Raw genomic sequence first — 22,415 nt, 5'->3', positions numbered from 1 at the left:
GTTGATGCAAGTGCAGCAAAAAAGGAACAAATCCGCCAGCACCAGAGCTGTTGCCACTGGAGTCCTTTTGCATACATTTTTCAAATGATAATTCACTCTACCCAGCCCCCTTCCCCACCCCCCAAGGCCGATTTATTGAAAAAACCACCTTATATGGTAATATTGTTAACACACCGTCAGCTGGCCTTTTTAGGGACTCTGTTTAAAGAAGATCCGCCTCTGGGGTTTTATATTGCTCCGGTATTTATGCCAAAGACACAGCAGCCCTCAGTCACTGGGAGAAGGACCTCTCATCCACTCGGTGAGTACTGCACAGCCTTGGGCCAGCCCTTCCTTTCCAAGGCCGCCTGGCCCCCTGGGTGCGGGAGGCGCCTCCAGATTGGCCTGGCTTCTGTGACGCGGGCCCAGATCACACGTGAAGGCACTCCGTGGGCAGTGGTGCCTCCAAGCACGCTTTTGCCTTCCAGGAAAAGGCATTTCTGGCCACGGGGCTTCCTGGACAGCCCTTTGATCAGGTGGCGGGTAGGATATAACACCAGTGGTCTCTACTCACCCTGCTCACCTGGGCCAGTGCAGAGCTATATGCTTGTGTCCTTTGTCATGACTCTGAAAATCTGAGAGGCTGTTTTAGGGGAGCAGAGGCTTTGGTGGGGTTTTTAAATCAAAGCCGACAATGGTCCCAGTGTCTGTGAGATGTCTGTGTTGGGAATAGGTGTGTATTTTCTTCAGTCCCCTTTTGGGTCTCACTGTCCTCTGCTCCATGCTTGGCTGAGATGAATGGAGAATTTTCTCAATCCCTGAAGGCTCCAGGGTCACTGGGGGATGTGGGAAGTCAGGGCTGGGGCAGGGGCAAATGTCCTGTGGTATCAAGCTCTGTTAGCTCTGGCAGGAATGAATGAACAAATTTGAGAGCCATCTAATTCATTCTGAAGGCAATGAAGCCTAGGGAAGTTAAGTGTTGCCTAAAAGTCTCACAGGCAACTGTGAGACCACCCGCCGAAGCCATCATCCACTGCTCCTGTCCCCCACAAACACACACAAATATAATTAAGAGGGAAATGAGACCAGGGGCTATTTCCACTCTGGTGCCCAGAGTCTGCTAACATCTGTTTAGGGCTGAGGCAGCTTGGTGCAGTGGTGGAGGCCTTGGAGTCAGACTGCCCAGCTGCCAGAGTTACTGAGTGACCTCAGTTTTCTCTCTTGTACAATGGGAGTACTAGTAATAACATCTACTCAGCAGCACTGTTGAGTAGATAATGCATTTAATTAAATGAGATAATACATTTACAGGGTGCTCAGCTCAGTACCCTCAGGGCCTGGCCCTGAGTCCTCAAACTTTAAGCACCTGGAAGGCTTGTTAAAACATGGACCGTCCTACCCTCCAGCCCAGATTCTGATTTCAGTAGGCTGGAGTGGGTCTGGGTAATCTCCATTCCTAGTAAGTTCCCAGGTGATACTGAGGCTGCAGGTCTGGGACCACACTTTATACATACAGGGAGGCTGTAAGCACTTGCTTTTACTATCTGAACTTTAGACTTTGAGGTTAGCCCTTAGAGTAAAAAAGAGATGGAACTTCCTCTGGTGGAGAGGGATGGGCACTGGAGAAATTGCAATGAGCAGTGGACAGGTCTGGGACACAAATGGGCAATATGACATTATGACATGAGGCTAGAGTTCTTTCCTCCTTCCCTTTGCTCATTCCAGCAACATTTATTGAGTACTTACTATGTGCCAGGCACTGTTCCTATTCCTTAGGGACAATGGAGGGGCTTCTGCCATCGCTGGGAAAGATGAACAAAGAAACATAAAGACAGCCCAAGAGGAGCCCTCACCTGGCCCAGGAGTTATCAGGGAAGGCTTCCTGGAGGAAGGGGTACCTGAGCTGGGTCCTGAAGTAGGACTAGTCTCGGTGTCAGGGAAGCATAGTCTTTGGACTGTTTAAGTGTCTCAATTCCACCGAATTTAGATGTCAAGGCAGGAAGCATGGAGAACTAAGGTCAGAGGGGCAGGCAGGGCCGGATTCTGAGGCCTTCACACACTAAGGGATTAAACAATGGGGTACCACAGGAGGGTGACCGCGAGAGACCTGCCCTTCGAAGGGTCTGCTCTGGCATTTGTGAGAAGACCAGACTGGAACGGGGCTAGAACCCTACCGCAGCGCACTGAGGGTCCTGAGCGCCGGGCCTGCGGTGGTGCCGAGGTAGAAATAAGAACCTGAGGATTGGTTGGGAGGGAGGTGGAAGGAAGGTGGGAGGGGGTGGGGTGTTGGGCGTGGCCTCCAGGGGGGCGGTGCGATTCTCTGAGGCGGGATTCCAGGGCCAGGCTGGGGCTGAGGGACGAAGTACCGGTAGGTGGGAGGAAGGTGCCCTGGGGTCTGGGGGTGCAGGTAGTTGGCTCTGAGGGGTCTGGAGCTCAGAGGCCGGTCTGGACTGGAGCGGAGCCGGGAGAGCGAGTGAGAGGCCCAGGTAAAAGAACATGCCCAGATTCCTGATGATCAGAAATATTACGAAACAGAAGTCATTTTTCATTTAATTAATTGCCTATCAACCAGGTCAAGATAGCTTAAAGTTGATTAGAGATGCTGCTACAATTTTCTACCACAGGAGTGTTTTTCGTTAAATTATTTCTCTGTGCCAAGCTCTCTAATTGTGTGGATATCCGTGTGGATGCGGATTGTTATAGGCGGCTGCTTAATGTCATTTAAAGCCCTCACTGCAAAATATTTCTCCAACTATTGTTTGAAGTCTCACCATCTGAGAGGCCTTCCTCTTAGGGCTTAAACATTGCACTGAAGTGAAAATGTCTTTGGAAGCCGGCATAAATTATCCTCCTTCAATAATCATTGATTTGTGAAGTGGGTGGTTCAGCTCCTTCCAAGTATGACAGACGTCATTCTGGGAGCAAGTTCTGATGGAGAGGGGTAAGGAGAGATCATAAGAAGCCATTTTTTTTTTTTTTTTTTTGCAGTCCTTTACAGCAGGGTTGGCATACTTCTTCTGAGAAGGGCCAGATAGAAAGTATTGTATTTTAGGCTTTGCTAGTCTAAAGGTTTCTGTGGCAACTGCTCAAGTCTGTCTTCCTAGGCAGAGCAGCCGCAGTCAGTATGTACCTGAACAGGTGCGGCTGTGTTCCAATAAAACTTTATTTATAGGCATTGAAATTTGAATTTCATGTAGTTTCTTGGGTTCTAAAATATTACCCTTTGGCTTTTTTGCAACCTTGGAAAACGTCAAGGGGGACCTGACTGCTGAGTCAGTGGAGCACATGACTCTTGATCTCGGGGTCGTGAGTTCAACCCCAATATTGGGATGGAGGTTACTTTAAAAATAACAAATATGTAAGAAAAAAGAAAAAAATGTCAAAATCATTCTTAGCTGGTGGGACACACAAAATCAGTGTGAGTTTGCTGGCCCTGATTTACAATTTATAGAGAATTTCCACTTACTTCCTTATTCCATTTGCTCCATCATCCAGGAGACAGAGGTATCCTTTCCATTTTACAGCTGAGTGAAACTGAAGTCCAGAGGGGAAGGACCAGGGAAGGGCCATGGGAAGGAGGTGTCTGGAGAGAGGAGAAGGGCAAGGAAAGGGGAATTGGAGGGAACTCTGAAGTCAGATCTTATCTCCTTCAGAGTGACAGATTGGGGGGCTAACATCTCTGCCCTCATACTTGCCTGAGGGTCGCCAGGGAGATGAGTGAGTGAACAAATTCTTTGCACCCATTATGTCTTTGGGTTTTGGCCACCTTGAGGGGCGGGGGTGGGCCATGTTTCTAACTTTATGAAGTCCTCAGTGAAGACCGATGTGGTACTGTTTCAAAGAGCCAGAACAATTTGATTGACTTTCTCAGAGCAGAAAGTGGTTGTGACCCCAGGAAACCACAGTGACTTTGGCCCTGGTTCAGCTGACATGCTCGAGCCCAGCCACAGATTACCAGCAAGCAGCTGAGGAAGGTCTAGAATTTCTCCTGGCAGAGACATTCCAGGAGAGCCTGGTTCCACAGTAAAAGCCTTCTTCCTGGGCAGCCTGGGGCCCCATGGAGGCCCCGCTCCGGGCCAACAGCCCCACCCTGCCTTCACCTTTCTCACTTCTCATTTGGTTCTGACTTCAAAAAAGCAGATTTAAATCCACCTAAAGTGCTGCAGAACCACATTGTTGATTTGACAGCTTTAAGTTGCTTTGTGTCTTCTCTCAGCCGCTGCTCTGCTTGGGAAAGTCCAACACTCTCTGTGTGAGGGGAGCTCAGGGAGAGACAAAAGGTTCATTGAAAAGCCAGGCAGGCTTGAATTATAAACCACACCAGAGAGAGAGATGCTGAGGGGACCCTTGAGAGAGACAGTCATGGAGGTGCAGCCTTGCATCTTGGCCACCTTCTAGATTTTTGGGGTTGTTTTCTTCTCACGGTGGACCACCTGCTAGAACAGGGAAGCACAGCTGTTTGCTGAGCAGCTTGTGAAGAGAAAGAAAACCGCCTCCAGGTGATTCTACATCAGGTCCATGTGAGCGAGCTGTCATGAGACTGGACTGTGGGGGCACAGGGATCCCAGGGGCAGAGCGGACCAGGTCTGGGAGGGGCTGCTCAAGTGGTGGGATTGTCACGCAGCCCTTACTGAGCACCTACTCTGTGCTAACACTGAGTTAGGTTCAGGAGCTATAAACATAAATCACAGACTATCCACATAAAACACAGACTTAGTCCTGGCATAGGAGGGGTGCAGAGGCCTCAGAGAGAGAAAATGAACACAGACACTTTTGTTTAGGGCTTTTGCTGCCACAGCTCTAGAGAGACAGAGAGGCAGAAGCAAAGCACCAAACATGGAGAAGTTAGGACAGCTTCACTAAGGTGGTGAGGAAGGTGTAAGCTTCAGGCTTTGGAGCCCGTCCTGGTGATGCCAGCCCTGCCTCTTCCTGGTGAAGAGACCTTGGGCCAAGTTCTTCCACTTCTCTGAGACTAGGTTTCCAAATCTGCAAAATAGAAATAAAAATTATCATCCCTTGGGGTTTTTTGTGAAGATTAAATAGATATCTATATGAAGAGCTCCACAGTTTTTCAAAATTAAAAAAATCATTTTTAACCAAAATGGAACCATGGAATATTCTGGCTATGTTTCCCCTAGCAATGCACCTTGCAACCTTTTCTGTTCCATTAAATATTCTGCCTCTCTCCATTGCATGAGGGTTTCTGGCAGTTAGTTTACAAACCAATTTATTATGTTTCTCAGGTTCTTTTAAGCTGTGATAAATCAGCTCTTAGCCAAATCTCTGCACCCACCCATGAGTGGTCCCCAAAGATGAATTCCTGAAAGTGCCTTTGTGGAGTCAAGAGATAATGTACATTTTTTTTTTTAAAGATTTTTATTTATTTATTTGACAGGCAGAGATCACAAGCAAGCAGAGAGGCAGGCAGAGAGAGAGAGGAGGAAGCAGGCTCCCCGCGGAGCAGAGAGCCCGATGTGGGGCTCGATCCCAGGACCCTGGGATCATGACCTGAGCTGAAGGCAGAGGCTTTAACCCACTGAGCCACCCAGGTGCCCCAGAGATAATGTACATTTTTAAGACTTTGGATAAGTTTTCTTGAGTTCCCCTTCTGAAAAGTAGTACAGTTTGACACTCATGAAGGCAAACCCACCTCCCACACCTTTGCCAGCAAGGGTGACCCAAGAACTGGTTGTAGTATTCCAGCCAGAGGTGCTGGTCAACCAAGTACTGCTTACCATCCACAGGACCCCAGGTCCTGCTCACGGAGGCTGAGCAAGAGCAGTCACAGTTTGCTCATTTAGACTCACATGCGGAAACTCATAGTTACTCAGTGAAATATTGAATTTCATATTATTTGATTCGGTTCGTGTCTCTGTTTCTTGAGATCTTCTTGGGTTTCGATTCTACCAGGTGGCATATTTAATATTACACTCTCTTCCAGCTCTGGAAACTTGATGGGCCTGTGCTCCGTATTCTCATGCAATGCATTTACAAAAATGTGTGACAAAGGACCAAGAGTGGAGCCCTGAGGGATATCGCGGCCTCCAGGTTGATGATGGTCCGTTAAATTAACACCTTTCAGTGACAGTAACTCAGGCAGCTGTAAATATGCCTAACTGGTCAATTGTTCAGACCACGTGGCTTTGTCAATACAGATATCACAGGAGACCTTGTCCGATGCCAAGATCAAGTTAAGCTCAATGTCTCCCACCTTCTGCATTTCCAGCCCACAGTGGTCCTGGAAAGAAAAGGGAAGGCTGTTAGTCTGCCAACATTTGTTATTGGTAAACCCTTGCTGATTATAAGCAACTGCTTCTTTTTTTTAATATAAGATTTTTTAATTTATTTATTTGACAGAGAGAGATCACGAGCAGGCAGAGAGGCAGCAGAGAGAGAGAGAGAGGAGGAAGCAGGCTCCCTGCTGAGTAGGGAGCCCGATGCGGGGCTTCATCCCAGGACCCTGAGATCATGACCTGAGCTGAAGGCAGAGGCTTTAACCCACTGAGCCACCCAGGCGCCCCGAGAAATCACTGCTTCTTTAATAACGTGTTCTCTAACAGTGCCTTCTGGAAACCTGCCTATCTTGCATTCAAGAGTATCTGAGGTTTTAGAAATCCGCTTTCTTTCCCGTTTTGAACATTGGAACAAACTTTGCCCATCTTTCGTCTTCTGATGGCTCTTCATCTTCCACTTCTCTAACATGGTGGGAAGTTACGGATCTTCTCTGCCATCCAGAAACTGCTCAGACCAGAAATGATACTGTTTTAAGCAGCTAGGTAAGGGTGCTTTCCTTCAGTCTCCACCTCGTTGCAGACCTTGATTTCCCCTTCTGTTTCTTTTCTTCTGCATGTCCTTCTCCTGTACACTCAATGATTAGTTCACTCATTCATTTTGATGACAAAGATTTAAGAACCCAGTCTGTGCCAGACATGGTGTCGGGCTCACTGAGGAATCACTGGGGAGCATACCAGGGAGAGCTCCCTTTTAGCTTTAAAGTTGTGTTATGAAGCTTCCGCTCAGCCTTGACTTAGCCTTTCTGACCTCATATTCACAGGTCTGTGGCTCTGTCTCCTCTTCACTTTGTCAACCTTCATCTTGAGGCCATGGAGGGGCCAGGGTCACAGGTCTCTGTAGCATTTATCTCCTTCCCACCTGTGGTCAAATATTCTGAATGAAGATCCCACGGGCCCTCCTCCTCAGGGGTCACCTTCCCCCTCCTCTGGAGTGCTGAAAGTTGGCCTCCCTGGGCCCTAGGCTGGTGCCTTTCCCACTTCCACCCTTCCCTCCCCCCCCCCCGCCCCCGCTGGGGACTCCCCAGGCTGGGAAGCTTCCATTTTCTCCAGGAGGAGAGGCAGGGGTGGTGCTTCCTGGCTGGAACCCTCTCTCCTCTCAGGAGCTTCCTCCCTGAGGCGCTTCGGCCCTTAGGACTGAGAATTTCACTAGAACCACTGCATCATTTGTCCCTTAATGGCATGTTATATTGTTGATTTTTATTATAAACGATATGCGAATAGAGTGTCCTTGGGAAAAAATGAAAACATCACAGCTATAAGCCAGCACCTCCTCTCCTGAGTCCCTGCCTCCTCCAGAGGTAATCAGGGTGCTCTGTCAGAGACTTCGTTTTTCAGACCTTTTTGCTATGAGTTCGTATCCACAAAAAGAAAATGATGAAAAAAACAACATTGTTTCGTTCTTTGAAAAGAATTCATTGCAGAGCGGTCCGGGTGGCTCAGTCAGTTACCCGCGTGCCTTGGGCTCAGGTCATGATCCTAGGGTGCTGGGATCGAGTTCCACATCGGGCTCCTTGTTCGGCAGGGAGCCTGCTTCTCCCACCCTCACCCTTTTTTTGTGGACTCTCTCTCTCTTTCTCTGTCAAATAAATAAATGCAATCTTTAAAAAAATTAAAAAGAACTCACTAGATTGTTTTATAACATAAACATTATACTCTGCAACTTGCTCACTGAGTAGAATGGTTTAGAAAACTATCCACTTTAATCCCTATAGATTGGCCTGGCTCTTCTCTTGACTTCAGTGTAGAATCCCATAATTTGGACCTTTGAATAGTTCCAAAGTATAAGTTTATGTGTTTCTCAAGTCAGAGTTCCAGTTTCCTCCACCTTTGCCAACACCTATTGAATCTTAACCGTACAATGGATGAAAATGGTCTTATCTCACTTGTGCTTCCCTGAGCACTAGTGAGGCCGAGCATCTTTACACAGACACATTTATTTTTTCACAGTTCTGGGAATTAGAAAGTCTGAGTTCAAGGCATTGGCAGGGTTGGTTTCCTCTGAGGCCTCTCTCCTTGGCCTAAAGATCGCTGCCCTCTTGCTGTGTCTTCACATGGTCTCCCTCTGGTGCGCGTCTGTGTCCTATTTTCCTCATCCGATAAAGCTATCCATCTTACTAGATTAGTCATATTGAACACCAGTCATGTTATATTAATGAGTTCATTTTAACTTAATTACCTCTCTAAAGACCCTACCGCCAAATACAGTCACACTCTGACATACTGGGGGTTAAGATGTTAACGTATGAATTTGGGGAGTGGGGGGTGAGGGACACAATGCAGCCCAGGCCAACAGGGTTGAGGGAAGAAGTCCACCTGTCCGTCGTGGAACTGGGCCCTGGCTGGAGGTGGACTAAAGCTCCAAAATTAAGAATCCTGTCTCCAACATGATTTCGACAAGTGGCTGACTACTTCTCTTCCCCTCCTGCTCCCAAGGTGCTCCAGCCCCTGGTTCACTTGGCCACACTCACCATGTGTGAAGAGGAGACCACTGCGCTCGTGTGTGACAATGGCTCTGGCCTGTGCAAGGCTGGCTTCGCAGGAGACGATGCCCCCCGGGCTGTCTTCCCCTCCATTGTGGGGCGCCCTCGCCACCAGGTGTGTGCTCATCTGGAGCCAAGGCACTGAGCCACTAGGAGAAAGTGCCACAGAGTGGACACTGGACTGACTGAGCTCTCTGTGTGTGTGTATGTGTGTGTGTTGTATGAGTGTGTGTGTTGGGGTTGGGAGACCCTCTTCTGATTAACAGAATAAGGCTTTTCAAATATCAATACCCAGGACCAAGTGCAACACATTCCAGGGATGCAGAGATGGTGTTCTGTCTGCCTCAGGTCTGTGGGATTGTTAGGTTTGGAAGAAAATTTTTAAAAATACACGCAAGTAAACAAGACCCTTGCCTTTAAGAAATGTATATTCTGTGAGCTAACTTGAGATCACAGGCTAGCATAGAGACAAAAGACTTCACCAGGGGGAGTGCAAAGGAGGGAGAGATTAAATGAGTGGAGGGACCAAGGAAGGACAGGCTTGGGAGAAAAGGGATAAGAGAGCATGAGGATCTCCACATATGGGGGGGAGGTGGCGGTACAGGAGCCAAGATTTGGAGACTTAAAAATGCAAGTATTTGAGGAGGACAAGGACAAGTCCTTTGTGCGGAAGTAGAGGAGGATGTGTATGGAAGGCCTAACTCTCTCAGAAAATGAGGTCATCTTAGGAGGGAGAAGAAAGCCGAGCCCTCAGGAAAGCCTTCACCTTCTCTCCTCACTGCCTCCACGGTCATGGATGTCTGCCTGACTCTTGTCTCTTTCTGTCCTGTCTCCAGGGAAGTCAGATATCTGTCCTATGTGTGTCCTTCTTCAGAGACCCCTCCTGGGGCCTGGGGCCCCTGAAGTAGAGCTCTCAGCTAACTCCCTTCTCCCCCGTCTTTTGCATTGCAGGGTGTCATGGTGGGAATGGGCCAGAAAGACAGCTACGTCGGGGATGAGGCTCAGAGCAAGCGAGGGATCCTAACGCTCAAGTACCCCATTGAGCACGGCATCATCACCAACTGGGACGACATGGAGAAGGTATTGGCGGCCCCCCTTTTAGTGTAATAATGCATCATCATGACCCTCATCTCCCACAGGTCTCTGCCCTGTCAGCTGCCTCTAAAATGTTTCTCGTGTCCTTCTTTCCTTCCTGTCCATCCTCATGGCTACTCTCTGTGGGGCTGCCACCCGCTCTCACTGGGCGCTTGCAGTGGTGTCCTGATTTGTCTCCCGCCTTACGGACCGGTGAATTCTTTATGCTGCCACAAAGCTTGTCTTTCTAAACATGGATTGTGTCACTCGCCTCCTTGGGAATCTTCAGTAGCTCCTCATTAAGGACAGTAGGTCCCTAACCCCCTGTCTGGCATCTGAGGGCCTGTCCCACCCAATGTCCAGCTTCAGCCTCTCAAGCAGCTCCCCCCAGAGGAGGCCCTGATGCCTTGGCTGCCTCTTACAGGCACAAACGGCTTCTCTCCCTTTCATTTTCCCGGTGGTGACCTCAGGTAGGTGCATTGATGCTGGGTCATTATGCTGATTCTCTAATGAAAATTCTAAGTAGGACTCTCTAGGGGTTTCTGGAAGCTCGTGTGTGTGTGTGTGTGTGTGTGTGTGTGTGTGTGTGTGTATGTGCAAGAAAACACAGAAGTGGGGGGCAATTTTTAAATGGCAGTTTGTGATCCACAAAATCACGTGTGTGGAATGTGAATAGAGTCCTAATATTCTTTTCCTAAATTCTGCTGACATTTGTCTGAGAATCCTTGTTTTGGCAAGGAGTGCCTTTTGAAGCATACTAGAGTGCTTATCGAACAGACTGTGACCAGAAGTAAAGAATGTTGCCGTGAAATCTGTAATGCACCCTGCCATTCTCTAAATCCCAGACCCAGGCACTCTGGGTGTGAGATAAATAGAAACGACACTGTAGCTTTCGATTTGCACCATGACATGGCTAAGAGCACAGACCCCAGAGTCAGTGGCAGGGAGACCTGGGAGTGAGTCCTTCTTTCCGACCCTCAGTTTCCTCATTTGTACAGAGAAAAGAAAAACTTTTTTCATTAGGTTACTTTGGAAATTGAATTAGGTACTCAGTATAATCCCAGGGCATGCAACATACTTCATGCTCAATAAATAGCATATATTGCTTGTATGGACCTAACAGTGTCTAATTCAAAAATATAATAGACAAAATATTTTAGTATATGTTTTAACATAGTAGTAACAATGTGTGAACTCTTTATTTTTTTAATATGTTTTATTTATTTTAAAGATTTTATTTACTTATTTGAGAGAAAGAGAGAGAGAGTGAGAAAACATGAGCTGGGGGAGGGGCAGAGGGAGAAGCAGACACCCCTCCCCCAGCAGAGCTGGGAGCTGGATGTGGGGCTCGATCCCAGGACTCTGGGGTCATGACTAGAGCCAAAGGCAGAGCCTGATGGACCGAACCACCCACATGAGCCCCATGTGTGAACCCTTTAAAGAAATTCCTGAAAATATATTGTGTGCCTTGTGCACCTGGGTGGCTCAGGTGGTTAAGCATCTGATTCTTGATCTCCAGTCAGGTCAGGACCTCAGGTCAAGATCTCAGGGTCATGAGATCGAGCCCTGCCTGGGCTCCATGCTGGGTGTGGAGCCTGCTTAAGATTCTTTCCCTCCATGTGCTCCTTACCCCACCTCAAGTGCTCATATGTGTGTGCACTCTCTCTCTCTCTAAAAAAAAAAAAAAAAATATATATATATATATATATGTGTGTGTGTGTGTGTGTGTGTGTGTGTGTTAAATATATATATTATAAATATATATCTATAGATAATATATTTATATTTATATAATAAATAAATTTATGTATTTATATAATATATTTCATATATAATATTATAAATATTTAAATATACACATTTGTATTTTGTATACTCTAAAAATATACATATATATGTATTTAATTATACTATGTGGTTGAAAGAAAAACACAATAGATGAAAGCTGTGTTTGTTATCATCTTGGGTGTCTTTCTCCCCTCTAGACTTTGAAACCAAGATCAAGGGGCCATATCTGATTCCTACCTGCTCTCTGCACAGTTAGCACCATCCTAGCCCAAAGCCAGGAGCCCACAATTATATGAGTACAATGGAAGCGGATGGCCCTGAGCCCCGCCTCTGAGGAAATCAGAGCTCTATGTCCCTGCCACTTGGCTGAACCCCTCTGAAATACAGACTCCTGTTGGGTCGTCTTGGATCACTGGACACAGTAGGGAAGAAATTACTTCCTCTAAAGCAGTGATTCTCAACAGGAGCAATTTTGCCTCCTGGGGGGCATCTGGCAATCTCTGGAGACATTATTGCTTGTCATCGCTGGAGAGGTGCTGCTGGCATCTCATGGGTGGAGGTCAGGAATGCCAAACATCCTGGAATGCACAGGTCAGCCCCCCACATCGCTGAATTACCCAACTTAAAATGTCAAAGTGCTGCGGTTGGGAAATGCTGCCCTAAAGCCCCAGCCTGGCCAGTCACACAGGGGATGGTTAAAGCATAGCTGTCAGCTTCCCAGCAGGAGAGAGCACACACTCAGCAGCTGTCCTGAATTAAGAAAGGACTACTTAGAGAGGTGTGAGCAGAGTTATGGAACCAGAAAGGGGAGTTGAGGCACCCATTTAGTCAGAACAGAGGAACACTCTTACACCTGTAAGCCTGAAGGGTGGGGGTGGGGCAGTGTCACTGGAGCTGGGAGAGGGGCCGTCCAATAGGGGTGGGGCTCATGGAGGACCACACCGTTGCTTGGAGAAACACCCGGACATCTCTCCCTCTTCCCATCCTCTTGCTGGTGTCTTGCATCAGCCAAACATAGCCAGAAGCCAGGAGACAAGGAATACTGAGAGATGCGATTGGCCTGGCCCCCACCCCCAGGGGCAGAAGGTGGGAAGAGACAGAAGAGGGGGGAGTTCAAATGGAAATAATCCATATGCTAAGTATATTGGCCCCAGGCCTGAGTCCTGTCTGGGCCCCTGTTGGAAAGGAACATAATCTCTAAAGGTCAAGCAGAAATTGCCAGGATTCCTCTCCAGAGTGAGGAGGTCTCCTCTCTAGAACCCAGCCCGTGCTATGAACAAGGTGTCATCTCCCCCACCATGAGCATGCCAGTTAGAGTTTTCTAGGAATCTCCTTGGCTCATTTGACTTTTGTCTCAACCAGATCTGGCACCACTCCTTCTACAATGAGCTGCGGGTAGCACCCGAGGAACACCCCACCCTGTTGACAGAGGCCCCCCTAAATCCCAAAGCCAACAGGGAGAAGATGACCCAGGTAAGAGGCCAGAGAGTCTTAAACATGAACACAGGAATGTAGCATGGATCCCTTCTCCCTTCCATGCATCAGGACGACAACAATTTCTGAGGACATGCTGTATACGTGGTCTATACCAGGCCCCATGGGAGGCGGGAGTGGGGTAAATAAACACAGCCTCTTGCCTTTAATAAGGTTAAAACCATCCCGTGGGCCAAGAGGCGCTGTGATTTCTGCCAGATCCCCCTGTATCCGCATTGTTCTTTCAGATCATGTTTGAGACCTTTAATGTTCCTGCCATGTACGTCGCCATCCAAGCTGTGCTCTCTCTCTATGCCTCTGGCCGTACAACAGGTGAGTAGCCTATAATCCCATCCCTTCCTGGCTCTGGGGGGCAGAAGAGAAGGCTGGGCTCCCGCAGAGTTTCCTGCAGGAGAATCAAAGGGACAGCCAAAGTCCAGGGAAAACCCCACATAGAGGTAACAGAAAGGAATGCATTCAGGTCTACCCGGTAGAGCTGGCAAGGATTTATATGAACCAAGCATGACCAGTACATCCAGCAGGGGCCGTTTTCCTCACAGCAGTCAGTCCCCGAGCTTACACATACTTTCCAAGAATACTGGAATATTCCTGCTTGTGAACTTGTGATGTGGCTATCTGTGTGCCCTTTGTATGGAAAGATGCTCAGGGAAACAGAGGGAACTTCAAGATAAAGCAGTTTCTAATGTGGGGGGTGCCTGGGTGGCTCAATGGGTTGAGCTTCTGCCTTTGGCTCACGTCATGATCTCAGGGTCTTGGGATGGAGCCCCGCATCGGGGTCTCTGCTCAGTGGGGAGCCTGCTTCTCCCCTTCTCTCTCTCTGCCTGCCTCTCTGCCTACTTGTGATCTCTGTCAAATAAATAAATAAAATCTTTAAAAAAAAAAAGCAATTTCTAATGGGGATTTGACGGCTTCCATGAACATAGCTCAACATTCATTCATTCAAGTATTCATTATTTGTTCGTCCATTCATTCATTCATCAGGTATTTTTCCATTACTTCCTACCATGGGGCAAAGACTACACCAGCCCATGGCTGCACACCAACAAGGAAGATAGCCCTGCCATCACAGAGCTAACAGTCTAGTAGGGGGAGCAGGGCAAACACAAAAGATAATTTCACTGCTGATGACAAGGACAGCGATGGGGAATGTGTGATGGTTCTATAACTTATTTGTTTTACCATTTCTCTACTGCTGGACTTTATGGTCGTCTCCAGTTTTTATTTTTTATTGCAAAATATGCTCTGATCAACGCCCTTGTACAAGTGTAAGCTCCTGATCCCTGGGTATTTATTTTGCTTCTGGCCCTTACTGAACCATCTTATTGTGCTAATCATGTCTCAGTTGGTTCTCTTGGGTCTTCCAGGTATACAGCCTCATCATCTGCAAACAATGACAATTCTGTTTCCTTTTGATAATATCTCTTTTTCTATTTTCTGTCATATTGCTTTGGCTAGAACATCTAGGACAATATTAAATAATAAAGCAATAATAATAATAATAATATACTGTTTCTCCATCAGTTACGATATGGCTTTTGGACTGAGAGAGATTTATTATCATATTGAAAAGCTCCTTTCCCTCCATGGTTTATTAAGTGTCATCACTAGAGAATGTTAATTTTTTTTTCACATCAGCTGGTTTTATAGTCCCTTCCAGATCTAAGATTCTCCATGCATGTACATATGGGTTAGTTTAATGCCAGAAGGATATGCAAATTATCCAGTCTCCCTTAGAGAGTCGGCAACTAAGATGCACATTGACAGATATGCAGTACAGTGAAAGTGGTTTTTTTTTTTAAGATTTTATTTATTTTAGATAGAGAGAATGAGAGAGAGAGAGAGAGAGAGCTTGAGAAGGGAAGGGTCAGCGGAGAGCCTGATGCGGGACTCGATCCCAGGACTCCAGGATCATGACCTGAGCTGAAGGCAGTTGCTTAACCACCTGAGCCACCCAGGCGCCCCAGTACTGTGAAAGTGTTTTAAGGAATACAAGAAGGGAAGATGGTTTACTTGCCTTCCAGAAGTCTACAGTCTCATTTGGGAGAATAAATGAAGTACACAAAAATTATTACTGATGATCCTTATGGTGGGTGAATTTTCTCAGCTGCTGGAGAAAAATATGGTAGTTGAAGACCATTTGGTGACTGGTCCCAGAAAAGATGAAAGACAAGAAGTTTTCATAGGTCCTATCCCCTCTCTCCATAGGCATCGTGCTGGATTCCGGGGATGGTGTCACCCACAATGTCCCCATCTATGAGGGCTACGCACTGCCCCATGCCATCATGCGCCTTGACCTGGCTGGCCGTGACCTCACTGACTACCTCATGAAGATCCTCACAGAGAGAGGCTATTCCTTTGTGACCACAGGTATCCAGCCCCTTTCCTGATTTTGACTTGAGCTGAAACCAAATCTGATCTGGGACCAAACGTTCTCTGATGAAAAGTCTGTGGCCCCCACCCTCAAATTCTCTAAAGATAGATGGGGAGGATTCTAGGCTGGAACTGGGCCTCTGGACAAGACAGATAGTCAAGGTGGCCTTATTTATGGCAGAAGATTCCCAACTGAGATGGTCTCGGGATGGGGACAAGGCCTCCTTATGTGCCCTTTCACAGCATTCCTTCCTTCCCCAGAGACCTGCTATCTCTGGTTTTTACGGGGTTAAATGATAGTAAAAAATCTGATGATGCATTTTGTTACTGAAGGGAATTTATGGTTTCTCTGAGGACACATGGAATAAATAAGGTCTGAATTTCTAAGAAGTTGTCATGGCTCAGTGCCCAGCCCAGGCAAGAGGAGACTTTAGGCAGGAGCTTTCCTAGATTCTGTAAGATCACAACAAATCCTCCTACGTCTGTACCAGTACTGTGTCCTGTAACGCCCTCAGGAAGGCCCGTAGCTTTGTCAGGGCAGAGTAAAGAAAAGCCCATGTGAAGTTTTGCCTAGGAATCAAGATTTTGGACTTGCACTTTAGGAAGAGGAATGAAAAATTAACATTTGTCCTAAAAATGAATCCAAAGTAGAAGAAGAGTTTTTCATGGAGATCAAAGTAGGACAAACTAACAGAACAGAGGATCTACTTTCTGTCATTTCTTCTCTTTCTAGCCGAGCGAGAAATCGTGCGAGACATCAAGGAGAAGCTGTGCTATGTGGCCCTGGACTTCGAGAACGAGATGGCCACGGCAGCCTCCTCTTCCTCCCTGGAGAAGAGCTATGAGCTGCCAGATGGGCAGGTCATCACCATTGGCAACGAACGCTTCCGCTGCCCCGAGACCCTCTTCCAGCCTTCTTTCATTGGTGAGGTGCTGCCCTCTGTCCCTGCTAATTGGGAGCGGAGGGGGTGAGGTGGAGGAGTGGGAAAAATACCAGGAGTCACGCACACTTTGTTTATAGTTCATACATAGCCCATATTTTTCCAGGAAGGGCCCAAACATATCAACAATACAACCAGATAAAATCTAACTTTTATTTATTTATTTTTAAGATTTTATTTTTTTTAAGTAAGCTCCACACCCAACGCGGGGCTTGAACTCACAACCCCAAGATCAAATGTCATATGCTGTACCGACTGAGCCAGCCTGGTGCCCTGATAAAATCTAATTTTATTTTATTTTATTTTATTTTTAAGATTTTATTTATTTATTTGACAGAGAGAGATCACAAGTAGGCAGAGAGGCAGGCAGAGAGAGAGGAAGGGAAGCAGGCTCCCTGCTGAGCAGAGAGCCCGACGTGGGACTCGATCCCAGGACCCTGAGATCATGACCTGAGCCGAAGGCAGCGGCTTAACCCACTGAGCCACCCAGGTGCCCCTAAAATCTAATTTTAAATAAAAGGATAGGGAAATCAAAATAAAAGAAAAGCAGAATAGGGAATATAACATAAAACTAAGAATAAGGCTAATACACAAAACACTTCTTGGATTGAAGTCACCAGGGCCAAAACCCATAGCGGTAAGCAGGACGGGTTTGGGGTCAGACCTGGTCTCAGGTCCTGATTCTGCCCCTTTAGAGCCTGTCACCTTGGACGTGTTACTTTCTTCAAATCTCAGTTTTCTCATCTATAAAGTGGAGATAATGATTAGTGCCAACTAGATGGGGTTGCAACAAGGACTAAGTACAAAACTATTTAGTACAAGGACAACTACTCTCTTGAGGACTGTGTGGGAAGAGTCAGGCCTGTAAACAAATGTTAACAGACAGCAGTAGCGCATAGCAGCTGAACAAAGTGATATAAGCCTAAGAGATCAGTAAAGTCTTCTTAGGGAAGGCGAACATTTGAGCAGAATCTTAAAGAATGAGTATCATTTAATGGTGTCTGGGGGCAGAAGGAGTGCAGGATGGCAAATGGCATCCAAGGCAGATGGAAGGGTACATGTGAAGACATGGAGGTGTGCAAGGTCATATTCTACTTGGGACACTATGAGAGAAGTGTGTGTGTGTGTGTGTTTGCACACGGGAAAATGGAGAGAGTTGCTGGACCACACCAAGAGCATAGTGGTTAATCATATCAGCAATGAGATCCCTGAAAGCTGTGAAGCAGCACTGTAGCCAGATTAGGTTTGTATTTTAGGAGATTCCTCTAACCTCAGTGTGAAATTATGTTGCATGGAGGAAAGACTAGAGGTGGGGGAGGCCAGGAGGTGGGCATGAACTAGTTTGGCCTACAGGCCTTTCACTGTGGAAGGCCCTTGCGGCAAGCTAAGGTAGCTAGATGTAACCTGTAGATAAGGGGGGGGCTGTCAAAGATGACATGATGAGTATACCCATGCAATGGAACATTTTTTGACAATAAAAAAGATTAAAGCACCAACACACACTCTAACATAGATGCACCTTGAAAACATGGGTTGCAGTGTGAACATGAACATGCCGTTAAGTGATAGGCACCAGACGCAAAAGGCTACATATCGTAGGATTCCATTTATATGAAATGTCCAGAACAGACCAGTCTATAGAGAAAGAAAATAAATTAGTGGTCCCCTAGGACTGGGGGAGGGGTGAAGGGGAAGATCGCAATGTCTACTAAAGGGTATGGAGTTTCTCTTTGGGGTGTTACAGATGTTCTAAAATTAGATTTTGGCAATGGTTGCACAGTCCATGAATCAACTAAAAACTACTGGACTTTGGAAGGGTGAATATTACGATATGTGAATTATAACTCAATAAAACTTGAAAAAAGATGAATCAGTGAAAGTGTTCCCTTAGAAATATGCCTCAGCTGATCAATGTGAAAGATCAATCGGAATAGGAGGAACCAAAGGCCAGTTGGAGGTCTGATCCTGTAAGCTGTCTGGGAGGTGATTAAGGGTCTGAGCTAAGGTAGTTGCAACAAGGAAGGATCCCTTGAGGAGCTGGAGGTGTGAGTATTTATGAATTGACGGGTGCTGACTCTTACTATGACCTGTGTAGGCATGGAGTCTGCCGGAATTCATGAAACCACCTATAATTCCATCATGAAGTGTGACATTGACATCCGCAAGGACTTATATGCCAACAATGTCCTCTCGGGGGGTACTACCATGTACCCTGGCATTGCTGACAGGATGCAGAAGGAGATCACAGCCCTGGCCCCCAGCACCATGAAGATCAAGGTGGGTCCTGCCCCCCAGATCCCTCCTCCACCCAGTCCTTGGGATAAAGACTTGCCTGCCTGGGAGATGTTCTAAGTCGGTCTGCCTGGCCTGTAGATTGGTGGCCTCCCGGGCTCAGCATTCTCCTGGTCTGGGACAGATTCCATCTCGAGGGATTATGTTCCTCAGGCACTGATGAAATGGGGACATGTAGAGCATGGGATCTCAAATGTAACCCTATGATGTCCTATGACAAGGGGTGAGAGAATTTGGGAGGAAGAGAATATTGAGGGGCTGAGGATGCAATCAAGAGGAGGGAAAGGATAGGAAGAAAAGAAGGAAGCAACGCTACAGTGTCTTTAGACTTTAAAAGGGATGTGCGTGTTCCCCCAGAGACCGGTGAAAGTTCCAGAGATAAAGTTTGGCATGGGGCAGGCTTCTGGTTCAGACTCACAGTGACATCACTTGATTCCTGGACAACCTGTGATCTGTTGTATCCTCTTGGCTCCCGTCCTCCCCACGCTGCTACTCACCAAGGCGGCTCAACACACAGGCCTCATCGGAATGGGGGCCTCTTATCTTCAGCTTCTCTCCAGCCTCCGGTCCCAAGCAACCATACAGAGCTTTTTTTTTTTTTTTTTTAAAGATCTTATTCATTCATTTGACAGAGAGAGCGCACAAGCAGGTGGAACAGCTGGCAGAGACAGAGGGAGAAGTAGGCTCCCCACTGAGCAGGGAGCCCAATGTGGGGCTCGATCCCAGGACCCTGAGATCATGACCGAGCTGAAGGCAGAAACCCAACCAAGCCACCCAGGCGCCATACAGAACTTTTTAGGGTTTCTAGGAACGTTGCAGCTAGCAGGTTTAGAAAAGGAGTTGGGAATTGAATAGAGATAACAAATAGGTTGAGAGTTACAAAGTCTCACAGTAAAGTTGGTCTCTGGGAGTTCGCTACATCTGAGTGTATTCTAAGAAACTTTTTCACAAAGGAAGGCTGCCCCAGGGCTTCCCGCTGCCTAGTGCTCAGCAAAGGCAAGCCGAGTGGGTTACCAGAAAACAGGTGGGAGCCTGTGGGCCCTTCTCACGGGGAGCAACGGGGGGAGCCACGCTTCCTGAAGCTGCCACACTGGGGGCATGGCTCCAGGCCCAAGGCAGGGGCTTTTTACCAGGACCATTGACTACATCCCACCTCACCCCCAGATTCTGGCTCACCAGATCCAGGGCGCCCCCATCACCTACACCGATAACACACATACATATTTCCATGCATATCCCAATTTGTGACCCACTGCCCTGAGTTTAACAGCACATGCCAGCCTTCAAGCTTTCAGCCTTCAAACTTCAAGGTTTAGAATCTAATCAGGAGACATGATCGCTGAGAGGGCAATGTAAATAAGACGTGGCCGGGGTGGGGGGGAACACCTGGGTAGCTCAGTGGGTTAAAGCCCCTGCCTTTGGCTCAGGTTGTCATCCCAGGGTCCTGGGATCGAGCCCTACATCGGGCTCTCAGCTTAGCAGGGAGCCTGCTTCCTCGTCTCTTTCTCTGCCTGCCTCTCTGTCTACTTGTAATCTCTGTCAAATAAATAAAATCTTTTAAAAAAATCAGAACTTAGGGGTGCCTGGGTGGCTCAGTGGGTTAAGCCGCTGCCTTCGGCACAGGTCATGATCTCAGAGTCCTGGGATCGAGCCCCACATCGGGCTCTCTGCTCAGCAGGGAGCCTGCTTCCTCCTCTCTCTGCCTGCCTCTCTGCCTGCTTGTGATCTCTCTGTCAAATAAATAAAATCTTTAAAAAAAAAAAAATCAGAACTTAAAAAAAAAAAAAAGACAGGAGGAGAGGAAAGGGCACTCAAGGCAGGGGAAATTAGACTGAGCAAAAGTGCCCCAGGGTGTGTGTGCATGCAGGTACGAACAGCCCAGCCAAACGGGACAGCCAGATTTGTGTAGAGGAACTGGGGAGACGAGACAGATGTCGAGGATATGGAAGAAGAGAGGTGAGGTGGGTTGGCATTGAGATGGAGGACCCCAGCCCAGGACTCTTCTCACAGCCCGAGCCACACAGCAATAATGTGACTGTGCTATTCCTTGAGGTATCAGTCCAAAGAGTGACCGAGTGCCTTTGTCTGACTGAATAATAAGATAACTTCTCACGACTCCTCTTCTGCAAATCCATGATCTCCGCAACTTAGGAAAGATGTAGAGAGGGTCTAAGGAGACAAAAACAATCAGTTCTGTGTCCCATTTTTTTCTGGCCCTGGATTCTTTGACCCTTTAGTGGCTGTCCCTCTGGATCCACTTGTAGGTGGTGTTCAAAGTTGTCTAACTGGCAACCAATTTCTAGAAGCTAAGCTCGGGACTCCCAGTGGCAGGGATGCACCACGAGTCTCTGAACTTGAGAACTTGTCAGCTACCAGTGGCTATCAACAGATGAGACTCAAGACAGGGTCTGAGTGCTCTAGCCGACTCAGGATTGGCAGAAGCTCAGCCTCAGCTGCCCATACAGCCAAACTCCAGGCAAGAACAGAGAGGTGCTGTCCCTGTCGATGTTTGTCTTGGTCATCTATTGCCGAGGAGCAAGGAACTGTGAAATCTCAGGGACATAACCATAAGTGTTTATCTCGTGTGCAACTGCAGGTCAGCTGGGAGTGAGCGGTCTAAGTCAGGCCTGGTCTGGCAGCTCTGCCGGGCTGGCCAGCTTGGGTCAGGTCCAGAGCTCTCCTGCTGAGGCCCAGGCTGAAGGGCCAGCAGCCTCCTAAGGGAAGCCCTTCTCATCAAGGCAGAAGCACAGTTTCCTGCCTGAGGCACATTTCAAGTTCCTGTTTCTGTCAGGTCTGCCAATGTCCCATCCCTCAAAGCAAATACAGAGCCCAGCCCCAAAGTCACAAAGCAAAACAGCGTGCCCTTCCCATGGGGGGAGGACTGAGGGCCGGAATAAAGATTTGAGCAACAATCTAATCTACCCCAAGGTTTTACCCTGTTTGTTTCTGACCGTGGAGGCGGTCCTTATCTGGAGCAGCCCTGCACTGTGATGAGAGGATCTCCTGGACCAGTTCCCTATTCCCTTGGGCACTAATCGTGATTCACCACATTTATTCTTTGCAGATTATCGCTCCCCCAGAGCGGAAGTACTCGGTCTGGATTGGAGGCTCCATCCTGGCTTCTCTCTCCACCTTTCAGCAGATGTGGATCAGCAAGCCCGAGTATGACGAGGCAGGGCCCTCCATTGTCCACAGGAAGTGCTTCTAAAATCAGAACAGACTCTCTAGGGTTCCCCTGGAGACTGCTCTTTTACCCGTCATGAAACATTAAAACCTGCAAAGCCTTACTTCTCGTGTGGGGCTTTTGTTTTCCCCCACCCTGGACTTTCACACAGTGCTGAGGGCTTTTCACACCTTATTACTCATCCACACAGTGATCCTGTGAGATGCGTGTATTCCCATATTACAGATGAGGAAACTGAGGCTCAGAGAAGTTAAGAACTTGCTAAAGACAAGAGAACCAAGATTAAAATCCAAGTGTGTCTGACTCTAAAGCTAGTACTCCTACTGTATTGCCTTGTTTCCCTTTCCTTGAACATGAGTACGAATGAGGGCTAGATGACTCTTGATGGCATGTAAAGAAACAAGGACTTTCAGAGGTGTGAGTCCTTGTACTCAAGGGCAACACACAGAACATAACCGGAAGGGGACACACAAGATTTATAGGCTGTGACATAAGAGTGATTCAAGCACAATGTTTGAAT

At 47.5% G+C, this 22,415-nt stretch overlaps 1 protein-coding gene across 1 annotated transcript; it reads left to right on the top strand.

Moving 5' to 3' along the window:
- The first annotated feature begins 197 nt into the window (after nucleotides 1-197).
- Nucleotides 198-21,998, top strand: ACTG2 (actin gamma 2, smooth muscle). Its single transcript, XM_047746463.1, has 9 exons — nucleotides 198-301; nucleotides 8,706-8,867; nucleotides 9,704-9,832; nucleotides 12,977-13,087; nucleotides 13,336-13,420; nucleotides 15,314-15,475; nucleotides 16,212-16,403; nucleotides 18,515-18,696; nucleotides 21,776-21,998. Exons 2-9 carry the CDS (start codon nucleotides 8,742-8,744, stop codon nucleotides 21,917-21,919), a joined length of 1,131 nt encoding a protein of 376 aa, XP_047602419.1. The 5' UTR covers nucleotides 198-301; nucleotides 8,706-8,741; the 3' UTR covers nucleotides 21,920-21,998.
- The last annotated feature ends 417 nt before the right edge of the window (nucleotides 21,999-22,415 follow it).

This window comes from Lutra lutra, chromosome 9 (assembly GCF_902655055.1).
Source record: "Lutra lutra chromosome 9, mLutLut1.2, whole genome shotgun sequence".
Classification (NCBI taxonomy): domain Eukaryota; kingdom Metazoa; phylum Chordata; class Mammalia; order Carnivora; family Mustelidae; genus Lutra; species Lutra lutra.
Note: the sequence above shows the minus strand (reverse complement) of the source record. Positions and strands in the feature narration are given on the sequence as shown.

Excerpts from the sequence above, each read along its gene's own strand:
- ACTG2 (XM_047746463.1), top strand. The coding sequence starts at position 8,742 with ATGTGTGAAGAGGAGACCACTGCGCTCGTGTGTGACAATGGCTCTGGC. Across the intron at positions 9,833-12,976 it reads ACTGGGACGACATGGAGAAG|ATCTGGCACCACTCCTTCTA; the intron begins GTATTGGCGGCC and ends TGTCTCAACCAG. Across the intron at positions 13,088-13,335 it reads ACAGGGAGAAGATGACCCAG|ATCATGTTTGAGACCTTTAA; the intron begins GTAAGAGGCCAG and ends TTGTTCTTTCAG.